The 20,000-nt window shown below is 40.5% G+C and overlaps 1 protein-coding gene across 2 annotated transcripts in view; it reads right to left on the bottom strand.

Moving 5' to 3' along the window:
* plcb2 (phospholipase C, beta 2) overlaps positions 1–20,000 on the bottom strand; it is a 35,925-nt gene that overhangs the window by 972 nt on the left and 14,953 nt on the right. Inside the window, exons 21-31 of one of the 2 annotated variants that reach the window (XM_043232458.1) lie at positions 19,966–20,000; positions 18,587–18,691; positions 18,451–18,506; positions 17,496–17,562; positions 16,402–16,728; positions 9,879–10,056; positions 9,434–9,557; positions 5,590–5,654; positions 4,863–4,883; positions 3,939–3,987; positions 2,499–2,597 (exon numbers count right to left, since the gene is read on the bottom strand). The exon at positions 19,966–20,000 is cut by the window's right edge and continues 65 nt beyond it. In XM_043232458.1, the coding sequence (XP_043088393.1) occupies positions 2,499–2,597; positions 3,939–3,987; positions 4,863–4,883; positions 5,590–5,654; positions 9,434–9,557; positions 9,879–10,056; positions 16,402–16,728; positions 17,496–17,562; positions 18,451–18,506; positions 18,587–18,691; positions 19,966–20,000 (1,126 nt within the window). The remainder of the gene's footprint in view (positions 1–2,498; positions 2,598–3,938; positions 3,988–4,862; positions 4,884–5,589; positions 5,655–9,433; positions 9,558–9,878; positions 10,057–16,401; positions 16,729–17,495; positions 17,563–18,450; positions 18,507–18,586; positions 18,692–19,965) is intronic. The other variant, XM_043232457.1, reaches the window with a different exon arrangement.

Here is a 20,000-nt window from a genome sequence, read left to right as displayed (position 1 = left end):
ATATATATATATATATATATATATATATATATATATATATATATAATCTTATTTAATTTTTTAACACAAAAGACAGTATATTTTATATATATATATATATATATATATATATATATATATATATATATATATATATATATAATTTTATTAAATTTTTTTAACACAAAAGACAGTATATTTTATATATATATATATATATATATATATATATATATATATATATATATATATATATATATATATATGTGTGTGTATGTTTATTTCTTTTCTTTTAAACTTAGCACATCTTTAATTTATTTTTATTTCAACAGATTTAAATTTGACATGTTTCTGATTCAAATAATAAAAATTCACTCAGTTTCTTTCACGTCTTTACTTTTTTATGCTGTTATTATTTAAAAAATTAATTTATTGTAATTACACACTTTCACGATTTAATTATACAGCTTTTCTTCAACTCAACACCTGGAAACATTTAATTCTTTATCTAAGTCTTTTGTTTCGTGTTGTTTATTTGCATCTTTTTCTTTTAAACTTTACATTTTTACTTAATTTTTTTTATTTATTTATTTTATTTGAACAGTTCTTGCTTTAAAATGTTTCACTTGACGTTTCTACGATTTGATTAATAATCATTCGCTCAACTTTAACGTTTTCGCTCTTTTACACAGTGTTCATTTTTAAGCATTGGTTTATTTAAATTGGATTTTTTTATGAACTCCGCACAAACATTTTGCAACAAGTTTATACTTTTGCATCCTCGCTGAATAACATTATTAATATCTACAGTTGCGCAGCGGCCCCAGTCTCTTTAGTGTACTGCTATGAGGTTTCTAGGGTGTTTCTATGTGCTTTCTACTTATAAATACTCATGAAACTATCCCTCAAAACCGGAAAGCTGACGACAGCGAGTCCTGAGAGTTTTTTAAAAGCGTCAAACGGAGACTAAAATGATCTGAATAAAAAAAGTCCAGGTGTTACTACCGCTTCCAGCACATCTGTTCCTCAAACAAGGTTCATTAATAAAGACGGGAAGCTCGTGATTCACACCGAATTAGTCATTGACTTCTCTTCCAGTTATTACAGTCATCACAGCATTATTAAATTCAGAGATGTCTTTCCTGAAACGAAGAGTGAAGGACGGGCCGAACCCGACTTCATGTGTTCAACTTTCATAATCTGACATTTCTTAATGGAGACAGTTATTTTCGTGGTTAGGATAAAATCCCCTTCATGCAATTTCGACCTTAAAGTCCTTAAAAGTTCGGTCTCTTCTGCTCATCAAAAATACAGTAATATTATTTCTATTTGAAATAGCTGTTCTGTGTGTGATTATCTGTTACGAAGTCATTTATTTCTGTGATTTTCAGCATCATTACTCCGGTCTTCAGCGTCACGCGGTTCTTCAGAAATCATAATAATGTACTGATTTACTGATCAAGACACATTTCTAATTATTATCGATGTTGAAAATGTTTTTGTGGATTTTTCAGGATTCACAGACAGCGCAAAAGCATCTATTAACAGTATTTATTTGAAACTTTTGTAACGTTTTGAATGTTTTTAAGTGTCAAAATGATTATCGCTGCATAAAATAATATCTTTAAAAAATATATTTATTTAATTTTTGCATATTTATTATTTAATTATTAGTAAGTGGTTTATTTTTTATTTTATTTGAAAATTCATTTCAAATTTAATTAGACATTTTTGCGATTTAATTAATTGTTAGTGATTTATTTTGATACGATTTGTTTTAAAATGACTTGCATTCATTTATTTTATTTTTTTAATTATTCATTGATTTATAATTTTATAATTAAAAGAATTGATCTATTTAATGCATCCCTGCTTAATATTTTTAAAAGGAATATGTTGTTTTTTGTTTGTTATTTTTAGTAATTAATTTATTATTATCAATGGAATGGAAATAGAAATCTTTCTGTTTCGATCAATTTAATGCACCTTTTTGTACAACGTTACAGATTAAAACAACAGTTCATCTTTTCTTTATAACTGAATAAAATAGATAAATAATAATAATAATAATATACATGTACATACAATAACTCAATGCCCTTAAAAACATACACTCATTCATTTTTAGCTCAGAATTAATTGTTTTTTAAATGAATGTGGAAATTAGTATTAACTAAGATTAATAAATGCTGTAGAGGTATTATTCGTTCTTAGTTCCTTTTAACTAATGAACCTTATCGTAAAATGTTGCCAATAATAATAATAATAATAATAATAATAATAAAAAAAATTACAAAAATGCAATTTAATGCACCCTTGTTGAATATTTATTTTAATAAATTATTTAATTAATGATTAGCAGTTGCTTCAAAATGTATTTTGAAATGATTCATTTCTTTGGATTCACATTTTTATGATTTAATTGACTTTTCATCAAGTCAATAAAACGCAAATAGAAATATTTATCGACATCATAAGCGTTCTTTTCGTCACTTTGGATGAAGTGGAGGTGTTTTTACCTGACTGATCAGTTCTCTGATGCTGGCCAGCGTAGAGGCCTGCTTCTTCTTCAGACTCTGTTCCTGCGGTGAACCATCAGCGCCGCTGTTATCTGCCGACTGAAAGAGTGTGACATCACGTGCCTTATCAGCACACACACACACACACACACACACACACACACACACACACACGTGTTCGGAGCATCACGCAGCCATCACACCACACGTACATGTTCTGGAGTGCATTCGTATGGATGGAAGTGTTGCATTGCTCTGAAGATCATGTGCATAGACATGTGTGCGTGTGTGCGTGTGTGTGTGTGTGTGTGTGTGTGTGTGTGTGTGTGTGTGTGTGTGTGTGTGTGTGTGTGTGTGTGTGCGTGTGTGTGTGTGTGTGAGAGACAGAACAGAATAGAGAGTCCATGAGCATCTATTGTTCGTACGTCACGTTGAGCTCCACGCTCTCTGAACATCAGTTATAGAGAAGAGATAAAGTTCAGGAGCTGGACCACGAAAACCGTACAACCAGACATCTCTTACACGATGGACGCATAACACGAAGGGAAACGAATGAAAGCGCTTTCGTTCCATTTTAAAGTAATTCACTTTAATTTTACACTTTTATGTCCGAATTAATTATTAGTAATTTTTTTTTTAAATGCACATATATATTTTTTAATGTTTAATTTAGATTTTTTTTAAACAATGTTATAATTTTTTGTTTTATTATGATCATTTTATATCTCACGACTGAACTGAGTGCTAGTACCAATTTAAGAATTTTAGTTTTTATTTTTGGAAGCGCATTTTCGTGTTTTTTTTTATTTAACTAATTATTCGCGAGCATTTTATTTTCATCAAGTATTCCCGTTAAATGATACGTTTGCGTTTCATTGCAATTTTGTTTCATTTTAACATCGCATATTTATTTCAATGTAATATAATCCTTAAAATTATTAATTTTAATGTCATATTTCTAAAGATTTAATTAATAAGGTTTTATTTTGGGTGTTTTTTTTTTTTCTTTTTATGATTTAAATGATTTATTAGCAATTTTTTAGACAAATTATTAACTTTTTTAAAATCAATTTGAACCCCTAATCTTCCTCTCTAACCTCAGTCTGATTAACCCTACAGGTTTCACTCTCTGTACTATAAAAACAGACGTATAAATACATCTGTAAACACATTTACGTCTTAAACTTGAATGGCATTCAGTTCTGGCCGTGGAGACGGAGGATTAATGGAGCGAGTGAGTCATAACGCACATGTTTCTCTCATTCACCTGAGAGAGAGAGCTCATGCTAGTCTGCGTTTGTTAAAACTCAACCTAAACCGGGGCTTTGTGTCGGACCGTCGCCATGGTTACGGCTCTCGCCTCCATCGCGCTTCTCGTTCAGCTGCCGCCCGTCTATTTTTCCCTCGTGCGCTCCATCTGCGCTGCGTGCGCTGTTTTACCTGAGCGTTATCGTTGTCCAGCTGCTCCGTACTTTTGCATTTCTTCATTCTGAAACAGAGACACCAGGATTTGGGCATTAAACCGGGATAGTCATATTCTCTGTGACACAAACGAGGTCTGGCAAAGCTGAAGATGCTAAAAAGTGAAATAAAGTCTGTACATTGTTCTTGGGCCACTTTTTTGAATGAAAACTTTTACAGCATGTTTCTGAAGGATCACGTGACACTGAAGACTGGAGCAATGTTGCTGAAAATGTAGCTTTGATCCCAGAAATAAATTACATTAGAACATATATTCAGATATTTTACATGTTAATTATATAGTTTTACTGTTTTAGTGTATTTTTGATTAAATTCAAGCACAATTTGTTTTGCAAATATTTATTTTTTTTATTTTTATTATTAAATTAATTATTATAAAGTATTTTTTATTATTGAATTAAAAATAAATTATTTTACATTAACGTCACATAAATGCAGCCTTTTGAACAAAAGATATATATATATATATATATATATATATATATATATATATATATATATATATATATATATAAATTATAATTTAAATAAATTATTATATTTATTTATTATATTATTATTTAAGTATTAGCATGTGTTTTATTTTGACTGATTATTTTGGTTTTGTATTTGTATTAAAATGCTCATACATTTTTATTAATTACACAACTGATTACAATTATATATTTTTTAATTAATTAATTTTTATTTTAATAAATAAATTAATATATTAATTAATTAATTAATTAATTAATATATTTTTAACTTATGATTTCAAAACCATTAAAAATTATTTGTATTTATATTAATTTTACACGTTTAGGATTTAAATAATTAATACAAAACTTTTTGATTGGTTGATTTTTATTCTAAATCCAAAAAACACCCAAATAACACACGTACTTGTCTTTCTTCTTTGGCTCGCTGAAAAGGAAAAAAAAAACAGATTGTAAGGTTGAGAGATATCACGAATATTACAGGCGTTTTATTTAATTTAGTTTATATTAGAAATATTTACATCCCATCATGCCCAATAATGTCAAAAAGCGGAGCTTTGTTTCTGTCGGTGGTTGGTGTGAGTGAACAGATGTGATCAGTCCTTACTCTGCTTCTGCTCTCAAAACAATCATAATTAACTGAATAATTAACAAACAAACTGCGCTCCGTGTAGAAAAGGTCACCGGCCCCTGATGTCGTTAGCCTCGTTATGAATCCCAAGGCAAACACGCTGCAGCTCTGATGCATTAGCTGAACTAAAACACTCGAAGCTCAATGATTCATCTTACGCTCACTCTTTCTTGCATTTTGTTTTGTATTTCTCTTGTTTCAAAGGTCAAGTGCATTGAAAAACACGAGCCTCTTATGAAGCCTCTCCATAGGCGTACTGATTTTAATACTGTACATGTGTTATTGTCCTACACCGACTCTACACCTAAACCCAGACTGAAACTTCATGCATTTTTAGATTTTCAAAAAAACCCACAATTTATTATGCATGCTTTAAGCCTGTTGAATTATGAGGACACTGGCAGCGTCCTCATGAACCACCTTCGGATTGTAAAACTCACACACACACACACACACACACACACACACACACACACACACACACACACACACACACACACACCTGTTGAGTGCCTTGGTCTCACTGCAGTGCTTCTCCGTGGCCATTTCCAGGAGTTTGGTCAAACGCTGTCACACAGGAAATACAGGAGAGAACACAGGAAGTGTCACATACACATCAGAACAGAACGCACCAGCTGGCCCTCGCTCTGAGCTCTGCTGTGCTGCCACTCAGAGGAAATGAATACAAGCACTTCCTGTCACTTCCAATAAAGAAATCTCTAGCACCTGCTTCCTGCTTTTAGTAGGTGAAAATGGTGCATCGGAACACAATGTCACTTATGTTTCTGGACTGTTGCTAATTCAGTTGCTAAGTTATTTTTAGTATTTTAGAGTACTACTATGTTCTAGAGTGTTGCTATGCAGTTTTTAGGTTATTTTGATAGTTTTTTTTGAGTGTTTCTTGGGTTTGCTAGGCTGTTCTTAATATTTGAGACTGTTACTATGTGCTTTTAAGTTGTTTTGAGTGTTTCGAGTGTTGCTATGTGGTTGCTAGGTTATTCCGAATGTTTAGAGTGTTGCTATGTGGTTGCTAGGTTATTCCGAATGTTTTGAGTGTTGCTATTTGGTTTCTAGGTTATTTCGGGTGTTTAGAGTTTTGTTATGTGGTTTCTAGGTTATTCCAAGGGTTTAGAATGTTGCTATGGGGTAGCTAGGTTATTCCAAATCTTGCTATGTGGTTTCTAGGTTATTCCGAGTGTTTAGAGTTTTGCTATGTGGTTGCTAGGGTATTCTGAGCATTTCTATTCAGATGCTGTTTTCTGGGTGTTTTTGAGTGTTGTTATGGAGTTGCTAGGCTGTTCTTAGAGTGTTACTGAGGGTTTTTAGGATGTATCGTGTTTACAGTGTTGCTATGTGGTTACTATGTTGTCTGAGTGTTTTATAGCATCTCTATTCAGATGCTATTTTCTGAGTGTTGTTATGGAGTTGTGTTACTGTGTTGTTTTTACATTGTATTGTGTTTACAGTGTTGCTATGTGGTTGCTATGTATGTTCTGGGTGTTTTAGAGAGTTGCTATGGGGTTGCTAGGTTATTCTGAGTGTTTTAGAGTGTTGCTATGTGGTTGCTAGCTTATTCTGAGTGTTTTAGAGTGTTGCTATGTGGTTGCTAGCTTATTCTGAGTGTTTTAGAGTGTTGCTATGTGGTTGCTAGCTCATTCTGAGTGTTTTAGAGAGTTGCTTTGGGGTTGCTAGGTTATTCTGAAGGTTTTAGAGAGTTGCTGAGGGTATTCTGAGTGTTCAGAGCAGGGCTGACCACACTCGGTCCTGGAGGGCCGGTGTCCTGCAGAGTCTAGCCTCAACACACCTGCAAGGAAGCTTCTAGTATGCCTAGCAAAAGCTTGATTAGCTTAGGCTTGGAGCTAAACTCTGCAGAACACTGCCCTCTAGCCCTGGTTTAGAGTGTTGCCATGTGGTTGATAGGGTATTCTGAGTGTTTAGAGTGTTACTATGGGGTTGCTAGGTTATTCAGAGTGTTTTAGAGTGTTGCTATGGGGTTGCTAGGTTATTCCGAGTGTTTTAGAGTGTTGCTATGGGGTTGCTAGGGTATTCTGAGTGTTACTATGGGGTTGCTAGGTTATTCTGAGTGTTTTAGAGTGTTGCTATGGGGTTGCTAGGTTATTCCAAGTGTTTAGAGTGTTGCTATATGGTTGCTACAGTATTCTGGGCATTTTAGAGTGTTTTTATGTGGTTGCTATGTTGTCTAAGTGTTTTATACAATCTCTATTCAGATGCTATTTTCTAGTAAGTGCCTAGCAAGACCTTGATTAGCTTAGGCTTGGAGCTAAACTCTGCAGAACACTGCCCTCTAGCCCTGGTTTAGAGTGTTGCTATGTGGTTGCTAGGGTATTCTGAGTGTTTCGAGTGTTACTATGGGGTTGCTAGGTTATTCAGAGTGCTTAGAGTGTTGCTATGTGGTTTCTATGTTATTCTGAGTGTTTTAGAGTGTTGCTATGGGGTTGCTACAGTATTCTGGGCATTTTAGAGTGTTGTTATGTGGTTGCTATGTTGTCTGAGTGTTTTATAGCATCTCTATTCAGATGCCATTTTCTAGCAAGTGCCTAGCAAGACCTTGATTAGCTTAGGCTTGGAGCTAAACTCTGCAGAACACTGCCCTCTAGCCCTGGTTTAGAGTGTTGCTATGTGGTTGCTAGGGTATTCTGAGTGTTTCGAGTGTTACTATGGGGTTGCTAGGTTATTCAGAGTGCTTAGAGTGTTGCTATGTGGTTTCTAGGTTATTCTGAGTGTTTTAGAGTGTTGCTATGGGGTTGCTACAGTATTCTGGGCATTTTAGAGTGTTTTTATGTGGTTGCTATGTTGTCTGAGTGTTTTATAGCATCTCTATTCAGATGCTATTTTCTAGCAAGTGCCTAGCAAGACCTTGATTAGCTTAGGCTTGGAGCTAAACTCTGCAGAACACTGCCCTCTAGCCCTGGTTTAGAGTGTTGCTATGTGGTCGCTAGGGTGTTCCGAGTGTTTGGAGCGTTGCTATGTGGTTGCTATGTTGTCCCGGCTGCTTTAGAGTGTTTCTACGCAGTTGCTATGTTGTTCTGAGTGTTTTAGAGCGTTTGCTTGTGATCTTTTCTTTGTTGTTATGGAGTTGCTAGGTTTTTTTGAGCACTTGAGAGTATTGATATGTGTTTGCGAGGGTGATTTTGGGCAATCTGAGCTTTAAAACTTAGTGTTAGTGGTTTCATCACATCACAGGAGCTCTAGAGCCAGAGCACGACTGATTAAATACTGTATTGGCAGGAGACGTTGTCTTTCCTCAGAGCGCGAGCACAGATCCGTTCAGAGGTGACTGTGGTCGATAAGAGTGTAAGAGGTTGTCGAGGGTCCGGTCAGGTTTACTCTGCCAGTACGGGACATGATTGACCCCTGATCTATGCAGATCAACTGACTTCACAGAGCAGCAGAGTGCTGATGGCTAATCAATACCTGAGAGAGTCCAGAGGGAACAGTGCAGGACAGTCAAGCTGTACGGCTAATTAAACTCAGTATGGCCCAAACTAACAAGAAGTCATTCAAAGAAATAATAATAATAGTAAATAAGAATATTATTTGTCTGAAGCATAGGCTTTAGCTTAAATCAGACTGACTTAAAAGCTCAAAATACATTAAAGATTAAATAGACAAATAATAATAGTAATTTAAATTACTCATTTAAATCCTTTGTTTGGCCAAAATAAAAAAAAAGAGACAGGTTAACTGAAACACTTAGTATGACTGAAATCAAACAAAGAATTCATTAAGAAAATGATAATAATAATTATAATAATAATAATAATAGTAGGTTAATTGGAAATCTTAGTATGACTGATATCAAAGAATTCATTAAGAAAATAATAATAATAATAATAATAATAATAATAATAATAATAGGTTAATTGTAAATCTTAGTATGACTGAAATCAAACAAAGAATTCATTAAGAAAATAATAATAATAATAATAATAATAATAATAGGTTAATTGGAAATCTTAGTATGACTGATATCAAAGAATTCATTAAGAAAATAATAATAATAATAATAACAATAATAATAATAATAGTAGGTTAATTGTAAATCTTAGTATGACTGAAATCAAAGAAATTAAAAAAATTTTAAAATAATAATTTGTCTAATTTAAATTCTCTGGACAAACAGAAATTAATAATAATAAAACATAAACTGTGACTGTTGTCTGATAAGACAACAAAACCCTTTACGCCAATCACTTTTTGATCAGAAACAATAATTAGCTTTTTCTAGATGTTTGCTAGCAGATTTGCGCCATGCACCAAAATCTGCAGATGTCTGACGGCTGATGAAGATAGGACACTCATTTAGGTCACGGTCTTTGGTGTACCTCGGTGTTGTTCTGTTCTTTCTTCTTCTTGATTTGATCGTGTTGCTCCACCAGAAGAGCCCTGAGCTCCGACTTCAGCTTCTGCTTGAGCTCATTCATCTGGTCTCCTGGATCCTCTCCAGACCTGGACACAAACCAGAGATCGACACACATCTCAGGGACCAAAACATGAAAGAGAAGCGCTTCCCAGCTCAAAAGCAGATGCACACTAGACCTCTTGCTAGCCACCACTGATTTGGGACGGAAGCAGCAGATCGCTCAAATTAAAACACTCTTCTTCAATGGAAACGAAGCTAAAATGGAAATTAAAACTAGATTAAAAACTCAGAAGCATGTTAGAAATGCTGTCTTGGCAACTGAATGAAATAAAATGAGTTGAAGCGCTAAACGTACGAGAAAAAGAAATATGTTTTAGAGATGGAGCAAAACTTCATTCTGCATTTACTTCTTTCCACCGTTCTTCTTCTTCAAGGCTTTGAACTGGTCGCTGTATTTCTGAAGCAGTTCTTCTCGTTTCTTCTGAAACTTCTTCTCCATGTCTTTCAGGTCTTTCTCCTGCTTCTTGGTGACTTTCAGGAAGTTCTTGTGCTGCTGCAGTTCTTCACAGGTCACGGTGGTTACATCTAAAACAACCCCATCGGTCAGATTCAGTTTCTTAGTTAACTCTATTCTGTATGCTGACAAACAACTAATCACATCCAAAATAAATGTTTGTGTTTACATAATATATATATATATATATATATATTTATATATTCAATTAAATATATTCATATATGATGTAAATTCTACAAACATATATATATATATATATATATTGTGACGAAGCGTCCCGAGGACGGATCAGCGTTGCCCTGGGAACAAACCAGGAACACCTTCACCAGCCACTCAACGAAGGATTCGCCACACCTGGAGCTCATCAGCCGCGGGCCAGATAAGCCCGGCCAGGCGACGGCTTCAGTGAGCCACGAGACTCGGGTTGCACACTAACTTGTTGTCTTTCTCTTTATCTCCCAGAAGCCTCACCGTGACAGGCCTACCTGAGCTAATTCCCGATTGCCTCACCGTGGACTCCTCACCACTCCGAGGACTGGAAAGCACTGAAGACAACGCTCCGCTGCACTCACCGACTCACCGCTACACTTCCCCGGACGCACCGCTGCATTCCCCGCACGCCTCGAACTCACCGCGCACCTTCTGTGTATTATCTAATAAATACACCCTCCGGGTTTCACTGCACCTGTTTCTCTTGTGCTTCCTCTGCCTCGCCACAAGTGGTGGAGAATGCGCAGTTTTAAAGCGCAAGAGAACAGAGAAACAAAGAGAAAAGGAAGAACGCTGTCGCCGCCTTTATTAAAGGTCCCCACAACATCAACTTCTCTCTTTGTTTTCCCCAGGAAAGCGCTCGCTTCCGGCGAAGATGGAGGAGTTCCTCCAACGCCTCTCAGAGGTTTCTATTCGCCAGCAACAGATCGTGAAGCATTTGGCCACCCGCCAGAATGAGACCGAGCAGGAGCTCGCTGCCCTCCGTGCCGCCACTGACCACGCCCGCCGTGCCTGATCCCCGGATGCAAGCCACACAGCTGATACCCAAGATGTCCGCCAGCGGCGACCCGAAATCTATCTTGAGATGTTCGAGAGCGTCGCAACCACTGAGGGATGGGACCGGCGGGATTGGGCACGCGCTGGCCCGCTGCTGTCAGGAGAGCCCCAGCGCGCTACTTCAGCATGCCGGCCGACCTGGCGAAGGGATATGATAACCTGAAGAAGGAAATCTTGGGCAGGGTCGGTCTGTCACCGGTCTGCGCAGCCCAAGCCTTCCAAGAGTGGGTCTTCCAGTCTCGCCAGCCGGCAAGGACCCAGGCCGCCGAACTTACTCGGCTGGCGCAACACTGGCTCCTGGACGGGACACCAACCCCCGCCATCATTGTGGAAAGAGTGGTGATAGACCGGCTCCTGCGGGCTCTTCCCGAAATGTCGCCAGGCGGTCGGTATGAGAAACCCCAAGAACGTTGCGGAGTTGGTGGAGGCGGTCGAGCTGGCGGAAGCCGCCCAGCGTCGAGAGGCCGGGGAGCGGGCGCCATCTTTTCCCCGGAGGGTGTCCCAGGAGCGACGCGCGCCGGAGGGCACCCGGCGACCGATGGAGAGGGCGGCGGTCCCGACCGCGAGAGATGAGCCAATGCCAACCGAAGAGGCCTCAAACCCCTAGGCGTGGCTGGCAGGCTGCAGCCTCACCGGGAGCTTCCCCGCCGCACCGAAAATCCCCATCGGCCTGAATGGACAGAAGTTCAGCGCCCTCCTTGACTCTGGCAGTACCATTAGCCTGGTTCAGTCCCGCCTCCTACCCCCGCGCACGGAACCACGGAAACAGCTGCCACTGACCTGCGTCCACGGGGACACCAGGAAAGTTTCCACCCGCCTCATCACCGTGGCGACGGCCGGAGGAAGCTGGCCCCTGGAGGTGGGTCTCGTCACGATCTGCCAGTACCAATCATCCTTGGCGGGACTGGCCGGGCTTCGAGGAGGCGCTACACACCGCGACACAGCCTGTCAGCCCCGAAACCCTCGCCGGAAGAGGCGAAGGGAGAGAAAACCGCCGCCCTGCCGTTCTCCTAGCATCGGACAGCGGAAGAGATGGTGAGTCCCCTCCTCCTACAACTAATGTTTTCTTTGATGTGTTCCAACAGGTAGTCGGAGGGGGCTGTTCGGCCGGGCTCAGCGGGAGGATGACCGGCTCAAGAATTGCTGGAACCAGGTACATTTCATGGATGGAGAGGAGACGCGGCCCGCCCCCATCCTCTTCCCCACTTTATTGTGGAGAACGGCCTGCTCTATTGTGTGTCGCCCGGCGGAGGGGGAGGAGAACGGCTCCTGGTGGTGCCCGAGGAAAGTGGACACCATTTTGGAGCTCGCCCACGCCCACCCGCTGGCCGGACACCTCGGGGCCGCCAACACTATCAAGAGGATCCGGGACCGTTTCCACTGGCCGGGCTCTCGGAGAGGCGTGAAACTTTTCTGCCAGGCCTGCCCAGAGTGCCAGAAGACCTCGCCCGGCCACCTCCCCTAGTCCACTTATCCCGCTGCCCATAATCGAGGTGCCCTTCGAGCGCATCGGGATGGATCTGGTGGGCCGCTGCCGAGGTCTGCCCGCGGCCACGAACACATCCTGGTGATCGTGGACTCGCCACCCGTACCCGAAGCCATCCCACTCCGCAAAGCCACCGCCAAGGCGTCGCCCAGGAGCTCTTCACCCTGTCCACCAGAGTGGGGATACCCGGGAGATACTGACCGACCAAGGCACCCGTTCATGTCCCGGGTGATGGCCGACCTCTGCCGGTTGCTACGGATCCAGCAGCTGCGCACCTCAGTGTACCACCCCAGACGGACGGACTTGTGGAGCGGTTCAACCAGACACTGAAGCAAATGTTGAGAAGGGTTGTCTCCGAGGACAAACGCGACTGGGACCAGATGCTCCCTACGTCCTCTTCGAGTGCGTGAGGTGCCCCAGGCCTCCACCGGCTTTACCCCATTCGAGTTGCTGTTCGGTCGACAGCCGCGAGGCCTGCTGGGCGTGGCAAAGAGGCCTGGGAGCAGCAGCAGCAGCCGGATGCCCAGAGGTCGGTCGTGGAACATGTTCAAGCCATGCGGGACCGGATTGAACGGGTGATGCCCCTCGTCGCGGAGCACATGACGCAGGCCCAGCAGCAACAACAACGGCACTATAACCGCCCTGCACAACCCCGGGAATTCCAGGTCGGCGGCCGGGTCATGGTACTGGTCCCCACCAATGCATGCAAATTCCTGGCCACCTGGCAGGGCCCATATACCGCCCTGGAAAAGATCGGCCCGTTATACCTACCGAGTCCGCCAACCAGACCGTCGACGTGCCGAACAAATATACCACATTAACTTGTTGAAGAAGTGGGTGGGGACTAGGAACACCTATCCGCACTCACCGTTCAGGAGGGCCCGGTCCGTCGACACCAATGCCCTGCTCGCTCCCGCTTTGAAGACGGAACTCCAACATCTGGTCGGTCAGTTCTCGGATGTGTTCTCGTCCACGCCGGGCAGACTAACCTCCTCCAGCACGAGATCCGGACCCTCCCGGCGTCATCGCGTCGGCAGCGGCCCTACCGGATCCCTGAGGCTCGTCGGCGAGCTATTGAGGAGGAGGTAAATCAGATGCTGAAGTTGGGGGTGATTGAACCATCGACGAGCCCGTGGTCCAGCCCCATCGTCCTGGTTCCAAAACCTGGCGGCACCCTCCGCTTCTGCAATGACTACCGGCGACTCAACCAGGTCTCCGAGTTTGACGGATATCCCATGCCCCGTAGACGAACTGCTGGAACGTCTTGGAAGGGCCCGGTATATCTCCACCCTCGATCTCACCAAAGGATACTGGCAGGTCCCGCTGTCAGAGGAAGCCAAGCCAAAACGGCTTTCTCCACCCCGGCGCCACTGGCAATACCGGTCCCTTCCCTTCGGTCTACACGGGGCACCAGCCACCTTCCAGCGACTAATGGACGTCTTACTACGACCCCACCAACAGTACGCCGCAGCCTATCTTGACGACCTTGTGATCCACTCGGAGACCTGGGAGGACCATCTGAGCGCCTGCGGCGGGTGCTTCGCGATCTTCGACGGGCTGGACTCACCGCCAACCCCAAGAAATGTCACCTGGCGCTCTTGGAAGCGAAGTACCTGGGTTACCGAGTTGGGAGAGGACTGATCCGGCCACAGGAGAGCAAAATCGCCGCGGTCCAGGAGACCCCGAGGCCCACCAACAAAACCCAGGTACGCGCCTTCTTGGGGTTGGCAGGGTATTACCGTTGTTTCATCCCCGACTTCTCCTCCATAGCCGCCCCTCTGACAGACCTGACCAGGAAGGGGCAGCCTGAACGGGTTCTGTGGAACCCTGACGCAGAGGAGGCGCCCGGAGGATTAAGGCGCACTCACCTCGGACCCTGTCCTGAGAGCCCCGGACTTCGGCTGCCCCTTCCTGCTACAGACGGATGCTTCTGATGTGGGTCTGGGAGCCGTACTGTCCCAGATCCAGGAGGGTGAGGAGCATCCGGTCCTATATATCAGTAGGAAGCTGACCCCCGCCGAGAAGAACTACGCCGCGGTAGAGAAGGAGGCCCTAGCAAAAGTGGGCAGTCCTGGAACTGCGGTACTACCTCCTGGGCCGGGCGGTTCACCCTACTTACCGACCACGCACCCCTACAGTGGATGGCCAGGGCTAAGGACACGAACGCCAGGGTGACCCGCTGGTTCCTCGCGCTCCAGGACTTCCACTTTGACGTGCAACACCGCGCTGGGACAGCCAACGCCAACGCCGACGGCCTATCACGGATGTGGTCGGCTTTTGCAGGTCTGTCAGGGGTCACTCCCCACCCACCCCAAATTTCCCCGTTACTACGTTCTGCTTTATCCACCAGGACCAGGACAGCGCTTGGGGGGGGGAGTGTGACGAGCGTCCCGAGGACGGATCAGCGTTGCCCTGGGAACAAACCAGGAACACCTTCACCAGCCACTCAACGAAGGATTCGCCACACCTGGAGCTCATCAGCCGCGGGCCAGATAAGCCCGGCCAGGCGACGGCTTCAGTGAGCCACGAGACTCCGGGTTGCACACTAACTTGTTGTCTTTCTCTTTATCTCCCAGAAGCCTCACCGTGACGAGCCTACCTGAGCTAATTCCCCGATTGCCTCACCGTGGACTCCCTCACCACTCCGAGGACTGGAAAGCACTGAAGACAACGCTCCGCTGCACTCACCGGACTCACCGCTACACTTCCCCCGGACGCACCGCTGCATTCCCCGCACGCCTCGAACTCACCGCACACCTTCTGTGTATTATCTAATAAATACACCCTCCGAGAATTTCACTGCACCTGTTTCTCTTGTGCTTCCTCTGCTCGCCATATATATATATATATATATATATATATATATATATATATATATATATATATATATATATATATATATATATATATATATATATAATAAATATACACAATACACATATGCAAAAACTTTTATTTTGGATGTGATTGATCACAACTAATCGTTTGACAGCACTAATACACACGTGTGTGTGTGTGTGTGTGTGTGTTTGACAGCACTAATAGATGTGTGTGTGTGTGTGTGTGTGTGTGTGTGTGTGTGTTTGACAGCACTAATACACACGTGTGTGTGTGTGTGTGTGTGTGTGAGTGTTTGTGTGTGTATTTAACAGCACTAATAGACATGTGTGTGTGTGTGTGTGTGTGTGTGTGTGTGTGTGTGTGTGTGTGTGTGTGACAGCACTAATAGACGTGTGTGTGTGTGTGTGTGAGTGTTTCACAGCACTAATAGATGTGTGTGTGTGTGTGTGTGTGAGTGTTTGTGTGTGTATTTAACAGCACTAATAGACATATGTGTGTGTGTGTGTGTGTGTGTGTGTGTTTGACAGCACTAATAGATGTGTGTGTGTGTGTGTGTGTGTGTGTGTGTGTGAGTGTTTGTGTGTGTATTTCACAGCACTAATAGACATATGTGTGTGTGTGTGTGTGTGAGTGTGTGTAATTGTGTGTTTGACAGCACTAATAGATATATATATGTATATGTGTGTGTGTGTGTGTATGTATTAGTGCTGTCAAACACACACACGTCTATTAATGCTGTCAAAAACAGACACACACACTCTCACACACACACACACATATGTCTATTAGTGCTGTCAAATACACACGTACACACACATATATACATATATGTATGTATGTGTGTGTGTGTGTGTGTGTGTGTGTATTTAAACAATAAATTGTTAGAAAGTTTTTTAATTCTAAAAAAGTTTCTAGAAAAGTAAAAAGGACTACTTAAATGTAAGTCATGTTAAATAATGTAGAGATGAATGTTGAGTGATGTTTTGATGATAGTTAGTGGTGAATATTCAAGCTGTGTCACGTGACAGACGCAGGTCACCTGACCAATCAGATGGGCTTTCCTCGCTGGATTCTTTGGTCTCCGTGACGACGGCATCTGCAGCAGCTTCTGGGCTTTCTTCTGATTTTGGTTCAGGGTCTGGCTCAGTTTTCTCCTCCGGTTTGGCTTCGGGCTCAGGTTCTGGTTCTGGTTCGGGTTCTGGTTTGGCCTCGGGTTCGGGTTCTGGTTCAGGTTCTGGTTCTGGTTTGGCCTCGGGCTGGGGTTCTGGCTCTGGTTCTGGTTCTGGAGTGTGTTCTGCTGGAGGTGCAGCGTCGCCCTCTGCTGGAGTCACTGAGGAGGCTGGAGCTTCTTCTGCTGCCTTCACGTCTTATTATACACGAGAGAGACATAGACCAGTATAAACTATTATTATATATAAAGGGAGCAGAATTGATCAATTATTAAACAAACTTAATGAATTAGAATGTCTTCAAATAAATACTAAATAATAATAACAATAATAATAAAAAATCAAATGGCAAAATCATATAAAATTATGAAAGATTAAAACTGAAAAGTGCAAATATAAAACAAAAGCTGATTATTCGCACCCAAAATATAATATATGTGTACTGTATATATTTATTATGTACATAGAAATACATGCTCGCACACAAACGTATAAACTTAAGAAGAAAAAAAGAGTTACTTTTATATAGTAAATATATTATTAAATTGTAAATTATAATTTACAGAAATATAAATGTAAATAATTATATATATATATATATATATATATATATATATATATATAACAAAAACTTTATATTTATATATATATATATATATATATATATATATATATATATATAAACAATGGAAATATTAATATTATATATATATATATATATATATATATATATATATATATATATATATATATATATATATTATATATATTTTCAGACCGTAAGCATGTGTATATATATCTATATCTATTTATCTATCTATCTATCTATCTATATATATATATATATATATATATATATATATATATATATATATATATATATATATATATAACAAAAATGATAACAATGGAAAATTAATATTCATAAAACATTAACACACACACATATATATATATTTTGTACCTGTGACAGCTGCAGGGGCGGCTCCGTCAGCGACAGGTAACTCATATTCACAGACGTACGTTAAACTCTGAAGAGTACAGTGAGATGTGTGTGAGATCATTGATATGAAGAGACAGAGAGACAGTGATCATGTTCATCACAGATTAGATCACAGTGAATGTGGGCTTTAGAGTATTATTTTAATATGACTGAGGTGCAAATCTAGTTTATTAGTTTATTATAATAACTGTGGTGGTTGGTATCATTGAGACCATTATACTATGATTTTGAACTTTTATTTTATGTTTCCGCTTTTTAGCTTTACATGTAATTACATTTTTAGCAACACTCATGTGTTTTTGTGATTTATTTTTTTTACATGGCTATATCATTTTTTCATTTTATTATTTTTATAATATAATAACGATATTTTTACAATATAATAAATATAATTATATATATATATATATATAAATATACATGTGTGTATGTATGTGTATATATATATATATATATATATATATATATATATATATTTTTTTTTTTTTACATGGCTATATACATTTTTCACTCTATTTTTATAATATAATATTATAATAATATTCTTTATAATATAATAAATATAATTGTTTATACATTTTTTATCAAGTCAAGTTAAACTACATGAAATAAGAAATGTTGCCTTGCGATGCTGAAATAAAATAAATTTTCTCAATTTCTTTCCTCTTTACGTTTCAGTTTACTTATCTTCCTTCTGGTTTTAGTTTTAGTTATCTATAATAATCCTGGTCGTTACACACACACACACACACACACACACACACACACACACACATACACACACACACAAATGCAGCAGATTGGCTATATATTCATGTTTTAACCCTTTATGTTTGTCAACCCAGTCGACTCAGTAGTGCACTAATTAGAGAGCACCTGAACACGCTTCTATTACTATCTGTGCGTCTAACTCTACCTCAGTCTTGGGTGGCTTTGACGTCTTCACAGGATTGAAAAGCGCATCGGAGAAATCTGTCAGAAACACAAGGATGGAGAGGTTATCAGGAGGCGCCGGACGAGAGCATGCTGCTGTTTCTCTCTGGGGTCAGTACCGGCGAAGGCAGCGGGGATGTAGTCCTTCACCTCGATGTGAACGAACAGAGACGGCAGCGTGAGCGGCATGTTGCTCTCGCTGCGCAGGCAGACGTGCTGGAAACCTGCAGACATCACAGACTCACTCACACCTTCTTAGAGAGCTGAGACGTATGTTTAATATAGCTTTTTATGTTTTCTGTGCATCATTAATCTCGTATGTAAACTATATATTATGCAAACATTTTGTGTGTGTGTGTGTGTGTGTGTGTGTGTGTGTGTGTGTGTGTGTGTGTGTGTGTGTGTGTGTGTGTGTGTGTGTGTGTGTGAGTGTGTGTGTGTGTGTGTGAGAGTGTGTGTGAGTGTGTGTGCGTGTGTGTGTGTGTGTGTGTGTGTGTTTGTGTGTGTGTGTGTGTGTGTGTGTGTGTGTGTGTGTGTGTGTGTGTGTGTGTGTGTGTGTGTGTGTGTGTGTGTGTGTGTGTGTGTGTGTGTGTGTGTGTGTGTGTGTGTGTGTGTGTGTGTGTGTGTGAGTGTGTGTGTGTGTGTGTGTGAGTGTGTGTGTGTGTGTGTGTGTGTGTGTGTGTGTGTGTGTGTGTGTGTGTGTGTGAGTGTGTGTGTGTGTGTGTGTGAGTGTGTGTGTGTGTGTGTGTGTGTGTGTGTGTGTGTGTGTGTGTGTGTGTGTGTGTGTGTGTGTGTGTGTGTGTGTGTGTGTGTGTGTGTGTGTGCATGTGTGTGTGTGTGTGTGTGTGGATGCACAGATAAAATTGAAAGGAATTGAGATTTATTCGTCATCTGAAAAAAAAAAAAACGTTTGATGCATTGCTAATTTTGTATATTAAACTACATAAAAAATAATTAATCGCAATTATTTGCATCCGAAATAAAATGTTTTGTTTACATAATATATAAGTGTGATACTGTGCATATTTATTATGTATATAGAAATACACACACACTTAAGAAAAATGTGTTACAATATATATTAGTGTTATTTAATATATATTAAATATATTTATGTATTTACTGAAATACACATATATTACTTAACTTAAAAACACACATATATTACGTAAACGATTTTATATATTTTTTGGAGTGCGCGTATGCGTTAATTAATAAATATGAAGGCGAAAAAAAGAAAAGAAACTGAGATTCACGCATCATCTGAAAAAACTAAATAAATAGCCTTTCCATCGATGCAAAATATCAATAATGATATAATTTATATAAATGATATATTGAATATTTTTGAAAATGCATGCTTGTTTTGTTTAGATAATATATAATAAGTTGTCAGATGCATATTACAAATCGAAATGTGGCTTTTAATGTATTATATATATATATATATATATATATATATATATATATATATATATATATTATGGTAACGACTGACCGGTCTGCAGAGCGTCCAGAGGGATGATTCGGTGA

This window comes from Puntigrus tetrazona, unplaced genomic scaffold, assembly GCF_018831695.1.
Source record: "Puntigrus tetrazona isolate hp1 unplaced genomic scaffold, ASM1883169v1 S000000528, whole genome shotgun sequence".
Taxonomy (NCBI): Eukaryota; Metazoa; Chordata; class Actinopteri; order Cypriniformes; family Cyprinidae; genus Puntigrus; species Puntigrus tetrazona.
The sequence above is the reverse complement of the archived record's forward strand: the minus strand, read 5'-3'. Positions and strand labels throughout refer to the sequence as shown.